We start from the raw sequence: 17,543 nt of genomic DNA on the forward strand, positions 1-17,543 counted from the left end.
CATTTAACCCTCAAACAGGTTATGGGGTCAATCATTTTGCGACTTACAGCCCATCTTCTGTTTCTTTACACTACACTAGCACATTTTAAATGTCATTTCATTGGTTGTAAAATGTTGCAGTTGTGGCTAAAAAATATTTCCAAAACTATATATTTTGTATGTCAAAATAAAGACAGCACAAGCTTTAGTGAAAATCTTTATTTCAGCCAAAAAAAATAGAAGGAACTTCACTTTATTTGTACAGTGCATTTTTTGCAAGCCATAAAATCTGATGATTGTTACACAAACTGTCACAAAAACAATGAAAAAAACCTTACCCATCAAAACAAAGCTATTTACAATATTGCCTCAATCTCAAACAGGACTCCGAGGCACTGCAATTTCATTCAGAAAAGCTTAGCTACAGTGTTTTGAGCCAAACAGATGTCCTTCTAAATAGAATCTGTACATATGGGTGAACTTGCTATCTTTTCTTCAATAGCAATGCATGAAGAAACCAAAGCTGTAATGTGAACTATCAGAATTTAAATCAACCAATTTCTATTTATTTGACATTGCAATCAGAAGGCCTTCAATCTTTGCAATCAATGATTTATTGCTGATCAAATCAGCTGTTATGGTCTGGGACTAGATTGGTCTAGATAACATTGAAGCAGACAACCAAGATGCTTCCTGTGCAACCTTTATTTCAACCTGAGTGATTGATTAATGTTTTAGAATCTAGGATTATTTTATATAACGGGCACATCAAGGGTTACTTTAGTTACGATCCCACAATACAATTGGCTCATGCAGACTCAAAAATAAATTGTACAGATTTCTAGAAGGATGTGGCACTGAATACCAAAGAAGGGATTTTTAAAATCACAGAATCCCTACAGTGTGGAACCCTCCAAAGCACATCCCACCCTATCCCCATAACCCTACATTTCCCATGGCTAATCCACCTATCCTGGACATTATGGCCACCGAGAGGAAACCCATGTAGACACAAGGAGAAATGTGCAAACCTGAGTCACCAGAGTGGAATTGAACCCAGGTCCCTGGCTAACCATCTTGCTGCCCCCTTAGCATTGCTGAACAATGAATGTTACACTAAATGGATTACATTGAAGTCAGTTAAATCCATCTGAAATACTGAAATTCTTTTCATACATAAAAATATTTAATCAATAAAGCTACATTTATAAATCAAGAATACATCAAATTTACCTTTTGTAAAACAAAATCTGATTTTCAGAAGTTCAACATTTATATCAAAAAATAAATTCTGAGAACATATACAACTTATACAAAGGAAGAGTCTTTCTGTTAGTCTGGTGAGGTAGCAGACAGCCTGTAGATCTTGTAATGTAGGCTTAGGCTATGGTAACTATGGGGTTTTTTTTCCCCTTCACATTTAAGTCAATGGCAATTTTTATTCAGGTTGTGCACCATATTATTTATTAATACTGATTGTGTTCCTAACTATCAATAGGGCATTTAATGAAACACTGGTCTGGTAAATTCTGCCTGCTGATGTGACAAAGTCCCTTCTGATGTCCCACCAATATATCCATCATTTTAGGTTTGCACCAGTGGAAATCCACATTTCAACTGTAACTTGTCTTTATTTAAAGTTAATGGACTGCAAGAAATTCCAAGGTATTGGTTTTGTATTACTGGTAAAACTAGTTCATAGACAAACTGGATAACTAACACAAATTCTATAAAATTATTGCCTGCACTCCAGGAAAATTGAGGCTTCATGGAATCCCCAGCCCACCCTTCAGCTATTTATCCCTAATGTTATTAAAGAAAATCAGGGCATCTCCTTCATTCTGGAATCACGGGTTTCCAGTTGGACTACGGTCAAAGTATAATTTTATAATGAGTTAAAAATCAATGTGATACTTTACCGTATGGACTTGTATTGTTTTGTCTTGACTTCTGGCTCTGTACTCAAAAATTAAACCATTGCTGAAAAAATGTACAGTTGAAAGGTACTATCAACGCTATCAACGCCTGAAATTCCAACAAAGACAGCAAGCTAAATAAAGTGGACTTTACAATCAGACATCATCTTCCAATTTTAAAAACATCAATTTTTTTACATACTAAAATGTGGAGGTGCTGGTGTAGAACTGGGGTGGACAAAGTTAAAATAACACAAGACCAGGTTATAGTCCAATAATTTATTTAGAAGCACTGGCTTTCAGAGCACTGCTCCTTCATCAGGATAGCAAAATGTATAGCAAAAGATCACATTGTCGTGCAATAAAATTATATATTGAACAAACAGACTTAACAGCAGTCTAGGTTTGTTCAAAATATCATTTTAATTGCATGACGCTGTGATCTTTTGCTATCAATTGTGTCTTATGATCCTGCCTTACTAGTTACCTGATGAAGGAGCAGCACTCTGAAAGTTAGTACTTCCAAATAAACCTGTTGGACTATAACCTGGTGTTGTGCAACCTTTATATCCTAAAGGAATCCAAATCAAAGATAAAAACAGGATTCAAGGAACCAAAGCCAGAGTATTGGAAATGACAGCTCAGATTGGTAGAAAATGTGGTGCACCTGAATTTTCTAAAGCCGCAGGATCAAAACTTGTCGTCACTTGTGTCTGGGCAAATAAACACTTTCCTGCACTGAATAAATAGAAATGCTGAAGAAACCCAGCTGGTAGCATCTGGGGAGAAAAAGAGCAAATATTGAGTACTCTTCCTGAGTTGATTTGGTCTCAAAACATCAACTTGTTTTTCAGTCCACAGATGCCAGGCCTGTTGCATTTCTCTGGCTTTCTTGGTATTTGTTTCAGATTTCCAGCATCTACAGTATTTTGCCTTTATACTTTCCTGCACTAAATGTTTTTGATGTGGTTGAAGATTTAACCCACCCTCAGGCTGCCAGCACTGGAAAAAAGTGAATGCTCTAGTTATCAATTCTCTGGCTCATTTCAGTAAACCTTTCAGTGCCATTGAAGTATTTACAATATCCATGAACACTATTTGTCTTCATTTAAACAGACTTCACGAAGTTTTGTGGAGGATAAATCATGAGCCTTCCTGTGTATATTCTTCACATAAAAAGTAGCACTGTGACTCAACCAGAAACAGCAAGGCATTTGAAGAAATCTAGAGTGGCTAAATTACTTTGGATCCCTGTTCTAAAGATGTCTCTCAGTATAAAAACTGCATAGGTCACTATAATCAGAAAAATTCAACAAAAGAAGAAAATCTTGTAATACACAATGGAATTTTAACGTACTTTAAGGTTTACAATCTAGAAGTACTTCCTTAAAATGATAATTATCCTACAGAGCTGTAAAGGTTCCAGGTTCTCAATTATTCTATACTCCCAGATGGGGATCTCTTTTAAATATTACTTCTGGGGAAAAGAGATATGAAGGGAAACAGAGAATCGAAGGCGGAGCATTGCAAAGATCTGGCAAGAATCCATTTGGGCTGAACTTGGACTATGCACTATCAAATAATCTGAATATCATGATTCAGGATAGTTGAGTGGGCAGATAGAGAAAGAAGGAAAATGGATAGGGAAGAAAGGAATAACCAAAATGGTGATTACAATATTCACATTTAGTTATAGCCAGTTAGGTAACAGTTCTTCAGTTCCCTATCCTGACTTTCTAAAAAGGTGAATGAATTACAAAGCTTCAAAATAAAATTACAAACTAAAGCAACTGGCCAAAGTATCCAAAAAGAGATGGGAAGTGGCCATTAATTCCGGTAGTTTAATTACTTTTTCTTAAATGGGTGAGGGGGAAATTTGCAATGTTTTGCAATCATGACAATTTGAATAAAGATTCAAAACTATAACATGCATCACGCAGGACCTGTCTTGATTAATACACAGAAGAATCAACAAGTGAACAATAGAAAGTCTTAATTTTCTTTAAGACAGCTAATGTTTAAACAGGAGATGTTGTAAACTGCTATGAGGAACACCAATGATTTTATAACCATCCTTAAACAGGTCTCAATATAATCAGCACATATTTCATAAATACCTGAGAGAAGTGAACCCTTTTGTGAAGTGAATATCACATCAAATCTTTAAATAATTAACCATGTTTATAGTTTAGTCTTTACCAGAGTTACTTAACAATACCAGCACAAAACATTTGTCTCTCAAGCTATCCTGTTCCTTCCATCAAAGAAACAAAAATGTACTACAAGGAATATATTTCAAATGTTAAAAGAATCTGCCGGAGCATTGCGTCGATAGAAAGGTTACGTACTTTGTTCTGCTGTAAATACGTGGCTAGCTATGAATGAAGTTTTTCTTTTATAAAAAGAGGCAGGGACAGGGTCAGGGTTATAACAAAAAAAAAGTATAAATACTTTTAAAAACAGCCAGCCTCATGATTAAAATTGGATGAATACATTAGCATTTTCTTCAAAACACAAGTCACAATAATGTGCAGAGGCATGTAATCTAATGGGTGTAACAGACTTGCTCAGTAGATGTATGGGAAGATTCGGTAGCGGACCTGCTGGCAATACTTATTCCAAGCCACACCGTACTTCTTCCTGCACTGACGCTCATCCCTGGCTTCACGGTGAATAAGGAGGCAAGTTAAGTAAATTATGTAGAAATACGGAATGATGTTATTGAACCCTGTGAAAAGAGAAAGAAGTGTCAATCTTTTTAAAGCAAAGATCTGTTATAGCTTCTCAAATTGAAATCTTGTTTCTCTGTAAGTGTACTTGCTACTTGTTTTGTGCTAACCATGTGACACAGACCAAATGATTGTCTGTTTTTCAAATTCCCATTCTCAACCCATATTAGTCAGTGAAGATCTCTGTTAACCTTCCACACCAGGCATTTCACACACTCTGCACAACGTCTGCGCCCCATCAGATCTCCTTTCTACATGCACTAAAATTTGCTCTTTCTCCCTTCTCCACCACAGTATTTCACACTTAGTAACTTCCCAAGTCTTTATAATGATGCAAAATAGAAACAAAGTGCTAGGGAAGCACAGCTGGATTGGCAGCATCTATGGAGAAAGAAACAGATTAACATTTAGAGTTTAATGACTGGAATGCAATACTGAATTGCTCAACTTTTGAAATACCATGGCCTGGATTTCGCACTCAAATCTTGTTTCTGCTCTTCTGTTCATTTCAGAGGCAAAAGCAAGCAGTATTTAAGCCCTCACATGACATCCAGTTGATAAATAAATATTACAGGAGTGCACAGATGTCAGTCATAATGACTGTGCACATCCGGAACTCTTAGCAAGGGTTTTATTTTACGCAGTGTGTTCAGTTGGAAAAATGAAAAAATCCCTGTATGACTGAATAAAAACTGTAAATCAAAGATCTAGGCTCTGTAGTCCTGCTATTCTAATTGTGAATGGTGGTGGACAATGAAATAATTCGCTGGAGGAGTAGGGTCCACAAGTCTTCCCATCCTCAATGATGCAACAGCCAAGCACATCAAAGTAAAAGACAAGGCTGAAGTATTTGCAACAATCTTTAGCCAGAATGCCAATTAGATAATTCATTTCAACTTTCTCACGTAGACCCCAGCATCAAAGTTACCATTCTTAAGTCAATTTAGTTAACAACAAAATATACAACAGCACAGAAACAGGCCCTTTGGCCCACCAAGCCTGTGCCAATTCCTAATCCTGATGTAGACCCACTACTTACAGCCCATACGTGGTATTCACCTCACATTCATGTATTGATCAAGATATACCTTAAATGTTACTAATGTGTCTGTGTCCACCACCTCCACTGGCAGTGCATTCCAAGCCCCACCACCCTGTATGAAAATATTTCTCCACACCTCTTCCCCAACGCCTAGAACCTCTTGCAGTTGACCTTTCCACCCTGGGAAAAGGTCTCTGACTACCAACCCGATCTATGCCTCTCAAACCTTTGTAGGCTTCTATAAGATTGCCCCTCAGTCTCCATCTTCCCAGTGAAAACAATCTGAGTTAACCCAAATCTCTTCTCATAACTAAAACCTTCCAAACCACGCAACGTCCTGGTAAATCTTTTCTGAATCCCCTTCAAAGCATCTATATCTGGTAATGTGGCAACAAGAACTGCACGCAATAATCTAAACATAGTTTAACTCAAGTTTTGTACAGCTGTAACATGCCAAATTTTATATTTGGTGCCCCGGCCAATGAAGGCAACTGCGCTACATCTATTCTTGGCCACTTTGTCCACCTAGGTTGCCACTTTCAGGGATGTGTGGATCTGTATGCCCAAAACCCTCTACATGTCAATGCACCTAAGGATCCTGCCATATATTGTACCATTTGCATCTGAATTTGACATTCCAAAAATGCATCACCTCGCATTTTTCCTGATTAAACTCTAACCAAATTTGCAATCAATATCTCGTGATATCGTTTAACAATCCTGCTCACTAGCTGCAACTCCATCAATTTAGGTGTCATCTGCAAACTTACTAATCAGATGACATATTTTCCTCCAGATCATTTATATAACAAACAACAAATGTCCCAGCACTGATCCCTGCAGAACACCACTAGTTACTGATCTCCATTCCAAAAAGCACCCTGCCACCACTACTCTATGACCAAGCTAGTTTGATATCCATCAAGTCAGGTCGGCCTGGATCCCATGACACTCTACCTGCCTGCATGATGTACCTTATCAAAAGCCTTAGTAAAGTCCATGTAGATAACATTCACTGCCCTTGCCTCAAATCATTCTTATCACCATGTCAAAATACTCAATCAAGTTGGTGAGACATGACCTTCCTCACAGAAACCCATGCTGCCTAACACGAACAAGTCCATTCGCTTCCAAATGTGAATAAACCCTGTCTCTCAGTATCTTTCTCCTACAGCTTCCCCCTACTTCTGCCAGGCTCATCAACCTCTGTTAATTTGGATTATCTCTGTTTCCCTGCTTAAACAAAGGAACAACACAGGCTGTTCTTCAGTTCTCTGTATCCTGTTTGGCCTCAGTTGAGATTCCAAAGATTTTTTTTTAAGGCCCCAGCTAATCCCTCCCTTGCTTCCCACAGTATCCTGGGATAGATCTTGTCTGTGGACTTGTCTACCTTAATGTATTTCATGACACCCAACACTTCCTCCTTCATTACGTTGACCTGCCTGAGTATTTACACACCTTTCCCGAACCTCAGCAGCCCTCATGTTCCTCTCTTTTGTGAATACCAATATAAAGTACTCATTAAGGATCTCACCCATTTCCTCTGGCTCCACACGTAACCTCCCTCCTTTATCCTTGAGTGGGCCTAATCCTTCCCTCGCTACCTTCTTGCTCCTAATATATCTATAAAACGCCTTGGGATTCTCCTTAACCCTGCTGGCCTGCGTAGCCCCTTTTATCCGTCCTAACTCCCCATTTGAGCTCCATCTTATTTCACTATATTCTTCAAGGACTTTGTCTGTTTTCAGTTGCCTAGACCTTAGGTATGCTTTTTGTTATTGACTAACATATAGAACATAGACAAGTACGGCACTGAACAGGCTCTTTGGCCCACGATGTTGTGCTGAGGATTATTTCTAATCCAAAACAAAATAACCTAACCTATGTATCCCTCAATTCACTGCTGTCTATGTGCATGTCCACCAGTCGCTTAAATGTCCCTAATGACTCTGCTTCCACCACCACCGCTGGCAACACATTCCATGCTTTCACAACTCTGCGTAAAAGAAACTGCCTCTGACATCTCCTCTACACCTTGCTCCTAATATCTTAAAACTATGACCCCTCCTGCCTGAGGAAAAGTCTCTGACTACTGACTCGATCCATGCCTCTCATTACCTTGTATACCTCGATCAGGTCATCTCTCTTCCTCCTCCTCCTCCTCCTCCTCCTCCTCTCCAGAGAGAAAAGTCTGAGCTTAGTCAACCTCTCTTTGTAAGACAAGCCCTCCAGTCCAGGCAGCATCCTGGTAAACCTTCTTTGCACCCTCTCCAAAGCCTCCGTGCATGTCCGTGGTGTAGTTTTGTCGCCTTGTCTGTTTGGCAATGTCACGTAATTGTACTGATGTATCCTGTGTGCAGGCTGTGAGTGTGGACTCCATCTGAATTTCAAGGTTGTAGCGCCTGCTGTAGAGTTGGTGCACAAGATGTTTGAGAAGTTTACGAGAGGTGCGGTGGCAAAGTCTCTCTGCGTAGTCTGTGTTGTAGGTCGACCTAAGTGGGTTCGTGATCCGTAATCATTTTGGGATCTTTCCTGCTTGCCTGCAGAAACTTGATGTCTGTGTCGATATGTGCAATCTTCTTGGAGATCCTCTCCACTTTAAGCCAGCGGTTAGTGGTGTTGATAATAGTCATGATTCGGAGATGCCGGTGTTGGAGTGGGGTGTACAAAGTTAAAAATCACACAACACCAGGTTATAGTCCAACAGGTTTAATTGGAAGCACACTAGCTTTCGGAGCGACTCTCCACATGCACACATATTTTGTGGGGTGAATTTGTACTTGCAGAGTTACATTGCACTTTGCTCAAAAACTGCATGAATTTATGTAAAACTCTGTTATCTCACTTTTTAGATTAGAATCAATCTAAACATCAGGTCATAAACAGAGAACACAGGGGGCCAACACCTTCAACATATTGTCTAGCTATCACCATTGTTAACACTATCACCATTGTTAACAGCTAACCCGAGAATGCAACTTTAAAAAAAGGTTTTGTGATTTACACACAGAATACAGTGATAGTTTCACTTCTTTCAACAGATGAAAGGCTTAATAGACAATCAATATTTCAATGTATAATTTCAGTTACATCACACTGCAAATTTTTGCTATAAATTCTGTGTTACGATCGAGCCCTCCACTATCACCTGATGAAGGAGCGTCGCTCCGAAAGCTAGTGTGCTTCCAATTAAACCTGTTGGACTATAACCTGGTGTTGTGTGATTTTTAACTTTGTACACCCCACTCCAACACCGGCATCTCCAAATCCTGGAAAACATTTCACATTCTGGCACCAGGTGCTTTGTGGCAGCAAATTCCACAGGCTTGCCTCTCTTGGCAAAGAAATTTCTTATCTCAGTCCTAAATAGCCTATCCCATATCCATAAACATAGAACAAAAAGCACAGAACAGGCCCTTTGGCACTGACCTGTGAACTGATCTAAGCCCATCCCCCTACACTATCCCATCATCATCCATATGCTTATCCAAGGACTGTTTAAATGCTCCTAATGTATCAATAAAATGCTGTGGGATTCTCCATAATCCCGCTTGTCAAGGGACATTTCATGGCCCCATACTGCACTCTTAATTCCGTGTTTGTTATTTTCTAAGTGTTTTATACTCTGGGTGCCTTATTTGAATTCAGATTCCTAAACTTTACATATAGCTTCCTTTTCTTTTGGACTAACTAACTTTTCAATATCTCTTGTCATCCAAGCTTCCAGAATTTTGCCACCTGTTTCTTTTATCCTTACAGGAATGTGCTGGTCCTAAAGTTTGGTTGACTGATCTTTAAAAAGACTCCCATATGGCAGATGTGGAAATACTCTCAAACAGCTGCCCCCAATCTAATTTCTCCATTTCCTGCCTAATACTGCTGTTGTAATTAGCCTTCCCCCAATTTAACATTTTGACCCGAGAACTAGTCCTGTTCTTTTACACAAGTTAAAACTTAAGGAATTATCATAGAATCCCTACATGATCACTGTTCCCAAGATGCTACCCCGCTGAAACTTCAATCAACTATCCAGGTTCATCTCCAATCCAAGATCGAATACAGTCCATTCCCAAGTTGGGCTATCTACCTACTATTTCAAGAAAGCCTCCTGAATACACCGAGCAAATTCTGCCCCAAAGACTTTGGCACAAAGAATATCCCAGTGAATATTGGAAAATTAAAAATCACCCACTACCACAATGCTGCCTGTTTTCACATCTTTCCATAATTTTCTTACATATCTGTTCCTCTAATAACTGGTTGTTATAATATAACCCCATTATAGTGACTACACCTTTCTTATTCCTAAATTCTACCCATTAGGGCTCACTGTGTGAGCCCTCCAAGATGTCTTCTCTTGTACAGCTATGAAATTTTCCTTAATCAGTAATCATGATGTGGAGGAGCTGATGTTGGACTGGGGTGGACAAAGTTAAAAATCACACAACACCAGGTTATAGTGCAACATAGTTCCAAATAAACTTGTTGGACTATAACCTGGTGTTGTGTGATTTTTAAACTTAATCAGTAATGCAACTCATTCACTCCTTTTACACCCCTATCACATCTGAAACAAATAAACACTAGAGCCTTGAGCTGCCAATTCTACTTTTCTTCTAGTCAAATTTTGTAATGGCTGCCACATCGTAGTCCCGTGTACTAATCCAGATTCAAAGTACATCTGCCTTATCTGTTATACTGCTTGTGTTAAAATAACACAAGTCAGACTGTTCACCCCACTGTGTTCACTAATCTGGCCCTGCCTTTTCTTCCTACTAGATTTACTTAATTTAGCCCCTCTCTTCTCTTCAAACAGTCCACATGCTGACCTACAACTCCGGTTTCCATCACCCTGCTACACAAGTTTAAACTTTCCTAAATGGCATTAGCAAAACTCCCTGTAATGATATCGGTGTCCTTCCAATGGTTGATAATGGTTTCATTGTCATCTTTAAACTCTTAATTCCAGATTCTTATTTGATTTCAAATTCCACCATGTGAACCTGGGTCTCCAGAATACTACACGGATTTATTGCCTAGCAATAGTATCACTAGGCAGTCACCTCCCATTGTTGGCTTTGTTGCATGAGGTCAGAGATTAACTGGGTCTGTATTCACTAGTTTAGAGGAATCAAAAGGGATGTTACTAAAATTCTGACAGGACTAAACAGACAGGGATGCAGGGATGACTATTCGTTCCCCTAGCCTAGGTGCCCAGAAGAAGGATTCAAGTGTACACAGTATGCCATGTCACAATGTATTTGAGAAAGAAATCCTTAGATTACTAGATACCAAATCAAGGTGCTTGGGAGACAGCAGGGTAGATAGTGGATCAACTTTGATCATGCTGAACAGCAGAGCCAGCTCAATGGCCTGAATGGCCTACAATTTGAGATAGGTTTTTAAAACTGACTCAGTCAATTATCATCCTCTTAGCCTACACCTGATCATCACCGTGATGGGAAGAATCCTTGATTGTGCTGTCAAACAGCATATGCACAGTAATTGGTTCACTGATGCGAATTTTGGGTTATGCCCAGGACATCCAGCTCTTGACTTCATTACACCTTTCGTTCAAACATAGGGAATACAGCTTAGTTCCAGAGGTGAAGTTGATGTCAAGGTAGCAGTTAAGAGACTATAGCATCAAGGAGCCCAAGTAAAACTCAAGGCAATGGGATAAAAGCAAAATACTGTGGATGCTAGAGATCTGAAATAAAATCTCCAGAGAAGTCATATCATCCTGGAAATATTTCATGAAATATATTTATTGTAAAAGAGATTTTAAAAGTCTCTCCCATTTCCAAGATTTCCTCAAGTTTGCAATGAAGGAAGATGCCAAAGTAGCATATCAAATGGTAAATCATTAGCACCCAAGACCACCCAAAAAACTACAGCTTGTGCTGGACATCTGCCTGAAAATTTGAGACATCAGCTTGTGGAGAAGAGGATAAAATAGGGTCTGGTAGCCATTGACAAGTCTCCATTTTCCTAACTATCAGTTTGGATTACCAGGTATTTATCATCAACTCTCAAAGATGCAGAGAAAAAGAAAACCAGATAGAAATGACTACAGGGAAGCAGAATCATGCCTAATTTTCCTTTAGCAATTCCTTTCTGTAGGGCCTGACTGTAGCAGCTAGCTAGCTCCACACTATGCAATGTTATCATGGAACAGAAAATAGGCTGGTGTCTTTCTGTCCAAACCCTGCTCTGTAGAAATGACCACCTCCTGCAATTCTTTTCCAGTAAATACTCTTTTCTTTCCCACTCTATTTACTCTTGGGATCAGAAGTATTTTATTAATCTTCGTGACAAAGATCTTCCAATGTTTTTCTCTCAATTCCTTTCCAAAAGAGCCAAGCACCTTAAATGATCAACAGTTAGTTTCATATGAGTTGCTCTCTACAATATAATATGGCATCTGAAAAACTAATATGCTTCACAAAGTGCCTGGCATTCTACTTAACCCTCAAACCTTCAGTTCTATTTCCCAACCAAGGACTCAGCAACTTCAGGAAGAGGATAGCAACTTGATTGATGAATCTCTCACTTCGGTTCCTCAATGCAACTTAACCAAATTTTTGATGCAGCAGTTTCTTACTTACCACAGGGCAGAGACCAAGCCAAAGCCATGATCAGATCACCGAGGTAGTTTGGGTGACGGACAAATCCCCACCATCCAGAAACAATCAGTCTCTTCCCTGTTGCTGTAGGAATAGTTTTTAAATCTGATGGGAGAAAGAAAATGTAACAACGTAAAGAACACTTTTGTTCTTGTACAAGATTTGTAAGTAAGTGTAAGGTTATTCATTTGACCAACAAAGGATAGATTCGGATTTTTTCTAGACGGTATAAAGTTAAATACATTGGATGTCCAAACAGTCTTGGGGGTTCAGTGGCATAGATCTTAAAAATGTTTCAAACAGGTGTGGAAAGTAATCAAGACAGCTAATGGAATGCTGGCTTTTATGTCCAAAAGACTGGATATCAATGCAGATGTTATGCTGCTAAACAAAACCCTAGTCAGATCCCACCTAGAGTAGAGAGCGCAGATCTGGGCCCCATACCTTAGGAAGAATATATTAACCTTGGTTGGAGTACACGATAGGTTGACAAAAATGATACCTGGACTTCAGAGTTGAAGTTAACTGGATAGATTATACAAATTAGGCCTTTTTTCTCTAGAATTTAGAGATGATCGATAAAAATCTTCAAGATATTAACAGGAAAAGACAGAGTAGATAAAGATGAACATTTTCCACTGGTTGGGGAATTGATTTAGATTACTTACAGAGTGGAAACAGGCCCTTCGGCCCAACAAGTCCACACTGACCCTCCGAAGAACAACCCACCCAGAGCCATTCCCCTACATTTACCCCCTTCACCTAACACTACGGGCAATTTAGCATGGCCAATTCACCTAACCTGCACATTTTTGGACTGTGGAAGGAAACCGGAGCTCCCGGAGGAAACCCACGCAGACACGGGGAGAATGTGCAAACTCCACACAGACAGTTGCCGAGGCAGGAATTGAACCCGGGTCTCTGGCGCTGTGAGGCAGCAGTGCTAACCACTGTGTCACCGTGCCACCCTAGACCTAGGGGGCATAGTCTGAGAATTGGGCCAGACCATTAGGAGAGGTGTTAAAAAGCACTTCCATACAAACAAAAAAGGCGGTAGATTTTCAGAACGCTCTTCCAAAAGCTGTTGATGTTAGATCAGTTGTTAATTTTAAATCCAAGTCAGATAAATTTTTGTTCAGCAAGGGATTAAGGGACATGGGCCAAAGATAGGTATATGCAGTTAGGCCACAGATCAGCCATGATCTCATTCAAGTTCATCGGCCTATTCCTCCTTCTATATTCCTACGGTGACTATTTAGCCTGTCTACTTCTGCTCTGATTTTCCATGTATAAATTTGCTTCTTAAAGCCCATGAATTGGGAGCGATAATAGGCCACATATCATTCACTTCTGAGGAATGTATCATTTGAAATACAAACAGATCATGCAAGCTGCAAACTACTGTAGGGAATGACACACAAATACGCTGACATTATATTAAAGCTTTATATTGAATATGTAACAAACCTAAAGACGAGTGAAGTATTTTTGTGTCACAAATAAATTATTGCATTTACAATAGCACACATTGTTGGAATTGACAGTGCAGCTTCTTCAAAAAACACACACGCACTGACTCTTGAGACACCCTTGGTACTTACTTGCCAGTTTGGGATCATGAGGATTCCTTCTGAAAGCATTCTTTTGTGAATTCGCTCCTCGGAATATGATATAACCAACAGCTGTAACATAACCAACATCGTCAACCATGCAACATATGACAGCTGGAACACAGTGGTAAATAATGCACCGTATTCTGCATTTGGTCACTAGAAAGCAAAAAGTTCTCTAAATGTTCTTACTATTGAGTGCAATGATCACAAGAGCTGCAGGCCAGCTGAGTTCATTCGGATGATTAACCAGGTAGAAAGCCTGTAGACTGTATACAAATGGTACCCAGACCAGATCTCCAAATGTCAGCATATATCCAAATCCATCATGCACAATATCCATGGTGGTCAGAATTGCTGCCTGTGTTAAAAATCAAGAAAATGAAACTCTGGAGATGCATTAATCCTGCAATCTGAAGAAACGTTCAACATTAATAATTTACACCACGTTCCCCATTCCAAGAGGATAGGCATGTTCAGTCTGCACCCATTGTCATTTAGAAGTACAAAAAATGACCTGATTGAAACATGCAAGACCCCAAGGGTCTTGACAAAATGGACACCAAGCGGCTGTTTCCTTGAAAGAGAGGAGAACTAAGGGACATAGTTTGAACATGAGGTGTCGCCTATTTAAGATGACAATTAAGTGAATGCTTTCCTTTGAGGATTGTTGAAACTCTCTTTCCAAGAGATGGAGCAGATTGGGTCACTATACTTTTTAAACCAAGTTAAATAGATTTGTTATTGACAAAAGAGTCCAGAGTTATAGGAGACTATACAGGAATGTAGAGTTGAGGCCACAAACAGATCTAATAAAATTACAGAGCACACTTGAGGGGCTGAATGGCCCAATCCTGCACCTAGTTTATATGTCAGTATGTCTCCTTGCTGGGACAGGAGTCGAGTTTCCAGGCCTTAGCAACCTTTCAAGCTACATGAACTTACAGCAGGTGCTGGCAGAAGACCAAACGTCTGAAAAGCAACCCAGCTGAGCAAAGTCGTATCTTAACCCAGCAATCAGACAAACACACTTTACAAGCAATAAGCTGCAAGGATGGGATGTACTGCAGAATATGTTTTGGCCTAACCCAGGGCACTGAGGAGCAGCCCTTCTCATCCCATCTTTTTCATATTCATTCACAGGTTGTGGGCATCACTGGCTAGGTCAGCATCTATTGTCCATCCCTAATTGCCCTGAGGCAGTGAAGAGTCAACTACATTGCTGTGGGTCTGGAGTCACATTAGTCCAGGTAAGGATAGCACTTTCCTTCCATAAAGAAAGTTAGTGAACCAGATGCAGGTTTTTTCTGACAACCTATATGGTTTCATGATCATCATTAGATTCTTACTTGCAGATTTTTATTGAATTCAAATTCCAACATCTGCCATGGCAGGATTTGAACCCAAGTCCCCAGGACCTTACCTGGATTTCCAGGTTAACAGTCTAGCAATAATACCATTAGGCCATTACCACCCCTGGCAGCAGATAACAGCAACCATCAGGGATAAAATTAGAAACCTTCAAGTTGTACTGTCTGTTCTGCTAGAACACGCATCTCTTCAACACAAATTTGCTTTACCGCAATTGAAGAATTTAGATCGTTATTTGTAGAACGTGAACTTTCCTTACATGTATTGGCTATAACACAATTCTGGTCCCATTAGTTTAAATGATGCTGCTATTCTATGATTTTCTTATAACGTGAGATCACACAAGAACAGAACTATCGCATTATATCAGAACAGACTGTAAAGTTCAAAGATCTAACCAGCTAAAGAGTCCGAAGAACACCTCCTCTGACCCCAACATGCAATACTCCCTCATTCTCAATGCCAAATTATTTACTCCAAATAGTTAACCACTGCTTCCTAAACAACCTCTTATTAGACCATGAAATGCCCATTCGTTTCTGATACCTTGGCTATGCAACCAATATTCACGTATCAGTCCCAGGGAATATCAGCAATGACTATGTCTGATGCCATCCTAGCACACTGTCTACACACAGACTTCAACCTAAGGTGATTGGAACAATGATCAGAGTTGGAACTTTGGCTGTCTTTCTCCTTCAAAGGCCACAAACACTAACATGGTTGCTGCCAACTATCACAATCCATAAGCTGCAGTAGGAAGCCAGCATTTTAAAAGTTAATATAGCTAATGAGAATTTTATATACCTCATTCCAGAGTGCATCCATCACATACAGAAGTTGGAAACTGTTAACCAGTATCATCGCCAATGAGGGCGCCTCACGGCCCTGCACTTCCATCTCAGCAAACAGCAATCCCAAGTTAATGACAGCCTGCAAAATTTTCAATAAAAGTCACTGAAAAATAGTTAAAAACATCAACACATGTTCTTATACAGCAGACCTTAACAGTCAAAAACATATTTTACTCTGAGATGTTACAAAAGTACTTTAATTTTACAGAACCCTGAAATATACCTCATCCACTTGAACAGCAGACCTTTTCTTTTACAAGAATGAGGGGTGATCTCACAGAAATCTATAGAATTATAGGAGGACTAGACAGAGTCAATACAGGAAGAAATGTTCCCAATGACTGGGGCACGCAGAGACAACAGTCACAGTGTGAGGGTACAAGATAAGAGTCTTAGCATCCGACAGCACAGAGACAAACCCTTTGGCCCAAATTGGTCCATGCTAACCAAAATGTCCACCCACGCTAACCCCATTTTCCCTGCAGTTATTTCCTTACAATCCTTTCCTAACCATGTATTTGCCTTTTAAATGGTGTTAATGTACCCACCTCAACCACTTCCGCTGGCAGTTCATTCCATATGTGTACCATCCTCTGTGTAAAAACATTGTCCCTCAGCTTGCCTTTTATTCTTTCCCCTCTAACTGATGCCCTCTAATGTTCAATTACCCAACCCTGGGAAAAAGACTAAGTGCATTCACCCTATCCATGCCCCTCATGATATTATAAAGACCTCTATAAAGGTCCCTGTCTCCTAGGCGCGAAAGAAAAATATCCTAGCTTGTCCAACCTCTTCCTATTAACTCAGACCATTGAGTCCAGGTGACATCCTTGTAAATTTCTTCTGCACTCTTTCTAGTTTAATAACATCCTTCCTATAACAAAGTTAAAAATCACACAACACCAGGTTATAGTCCAACAGGTTGAATTGGAAGCACACTAGCTTTCAGAGCATCGCTCCTTCATCAGGTGGTAGTGATGAAGGAGCGACGCTCTGAAAGCTAGTTCCCATTAAACCTGTTGGACTATAACCCGGTGTTGTGTGATTTTTAACTTTGTACACCCCAGTCCAACACCGGCATCTCCAAGTCATTCCTATAATAAGGTGACCAAAACTGAACACAATACTCCAAGTGCGGCCTCACCAAAGTCCTGTACAACTGCAACATAACTTCCCAACTTCTATACTCCGTGCCCTGACTGATGAAGGCCAGTGTACCAAAAGCCTCCTTCACTGGCCTGCCTACCTGTGAACCTGAACTCCAAGGTCCCTCTGTTCTACTACACTCCTTAAGGTCTACCATTCACCAGATGAGGTGAAACATCTTCAGAGTGGTGAGGCGGTGGAATTCTCTGCAACAGAAAGCAGTTGAGGCCAAAACATTGTATGTTTTGAAGAATAAGTTAGCTCTAAAAG

The 17,543-nt window shown here is 39.8% G+C and overlaps 1 protein-coding gene across 1 annotated transcript in view; it reads right to left on the reverse strand.

Moving 5' to 3' along the window:
- Positions 1-2,359: 2,359 nt before the first annotated feature.
- The window catches only part of lbr (lamin B receptor), a 100,033-nt gene continuing 84,849 nt past the window's right edge, over positions 2,360-17,543 (reverse strand). The window contains exons 10-14 of the mRNA XM_043687384.1: positions 16,081-16,206; positions 14,095-14,263; positions 13,894-13,974; positions 12,275-12,397; positions 2,360-4,623 (exon numbers count right to left, since the gene is read on the reverse strand). Coding sequence (XP_043543319.1) covers positions 4,463-4,623; positions 12,275-12,397; positions 13,894-13,974; positions 14,095-14,263; positions 16,081-16,206 — 660 coding nt within the window. The 3' untranslated portion in view covers positions 2,360-4,462. The remainder of the gene's footprint in view (positions 4,624-12,274; positions 12,398-13,893; positions 13,975-14,094; positions 14,264-16,080; positions 16,207-17,543) is intronic.

This window comes from Chiloscyllium plagiosum, chromosome 3 (genome assembly GCF_004010195.1).
Source record: "Chiloscyllium plagiosum isolate BGI_BamShark_2017 chromosome 3, ASM401019v2, whole genome shotgun sequence".
NCBI classification, from domain to species: Eukaryota; Metazoa; Chordata; class Chondrichthyes; order Orectolobiformes; family Hemiscylliidae; genus Chiloscyllium; species Chiloscyllium plagiosum.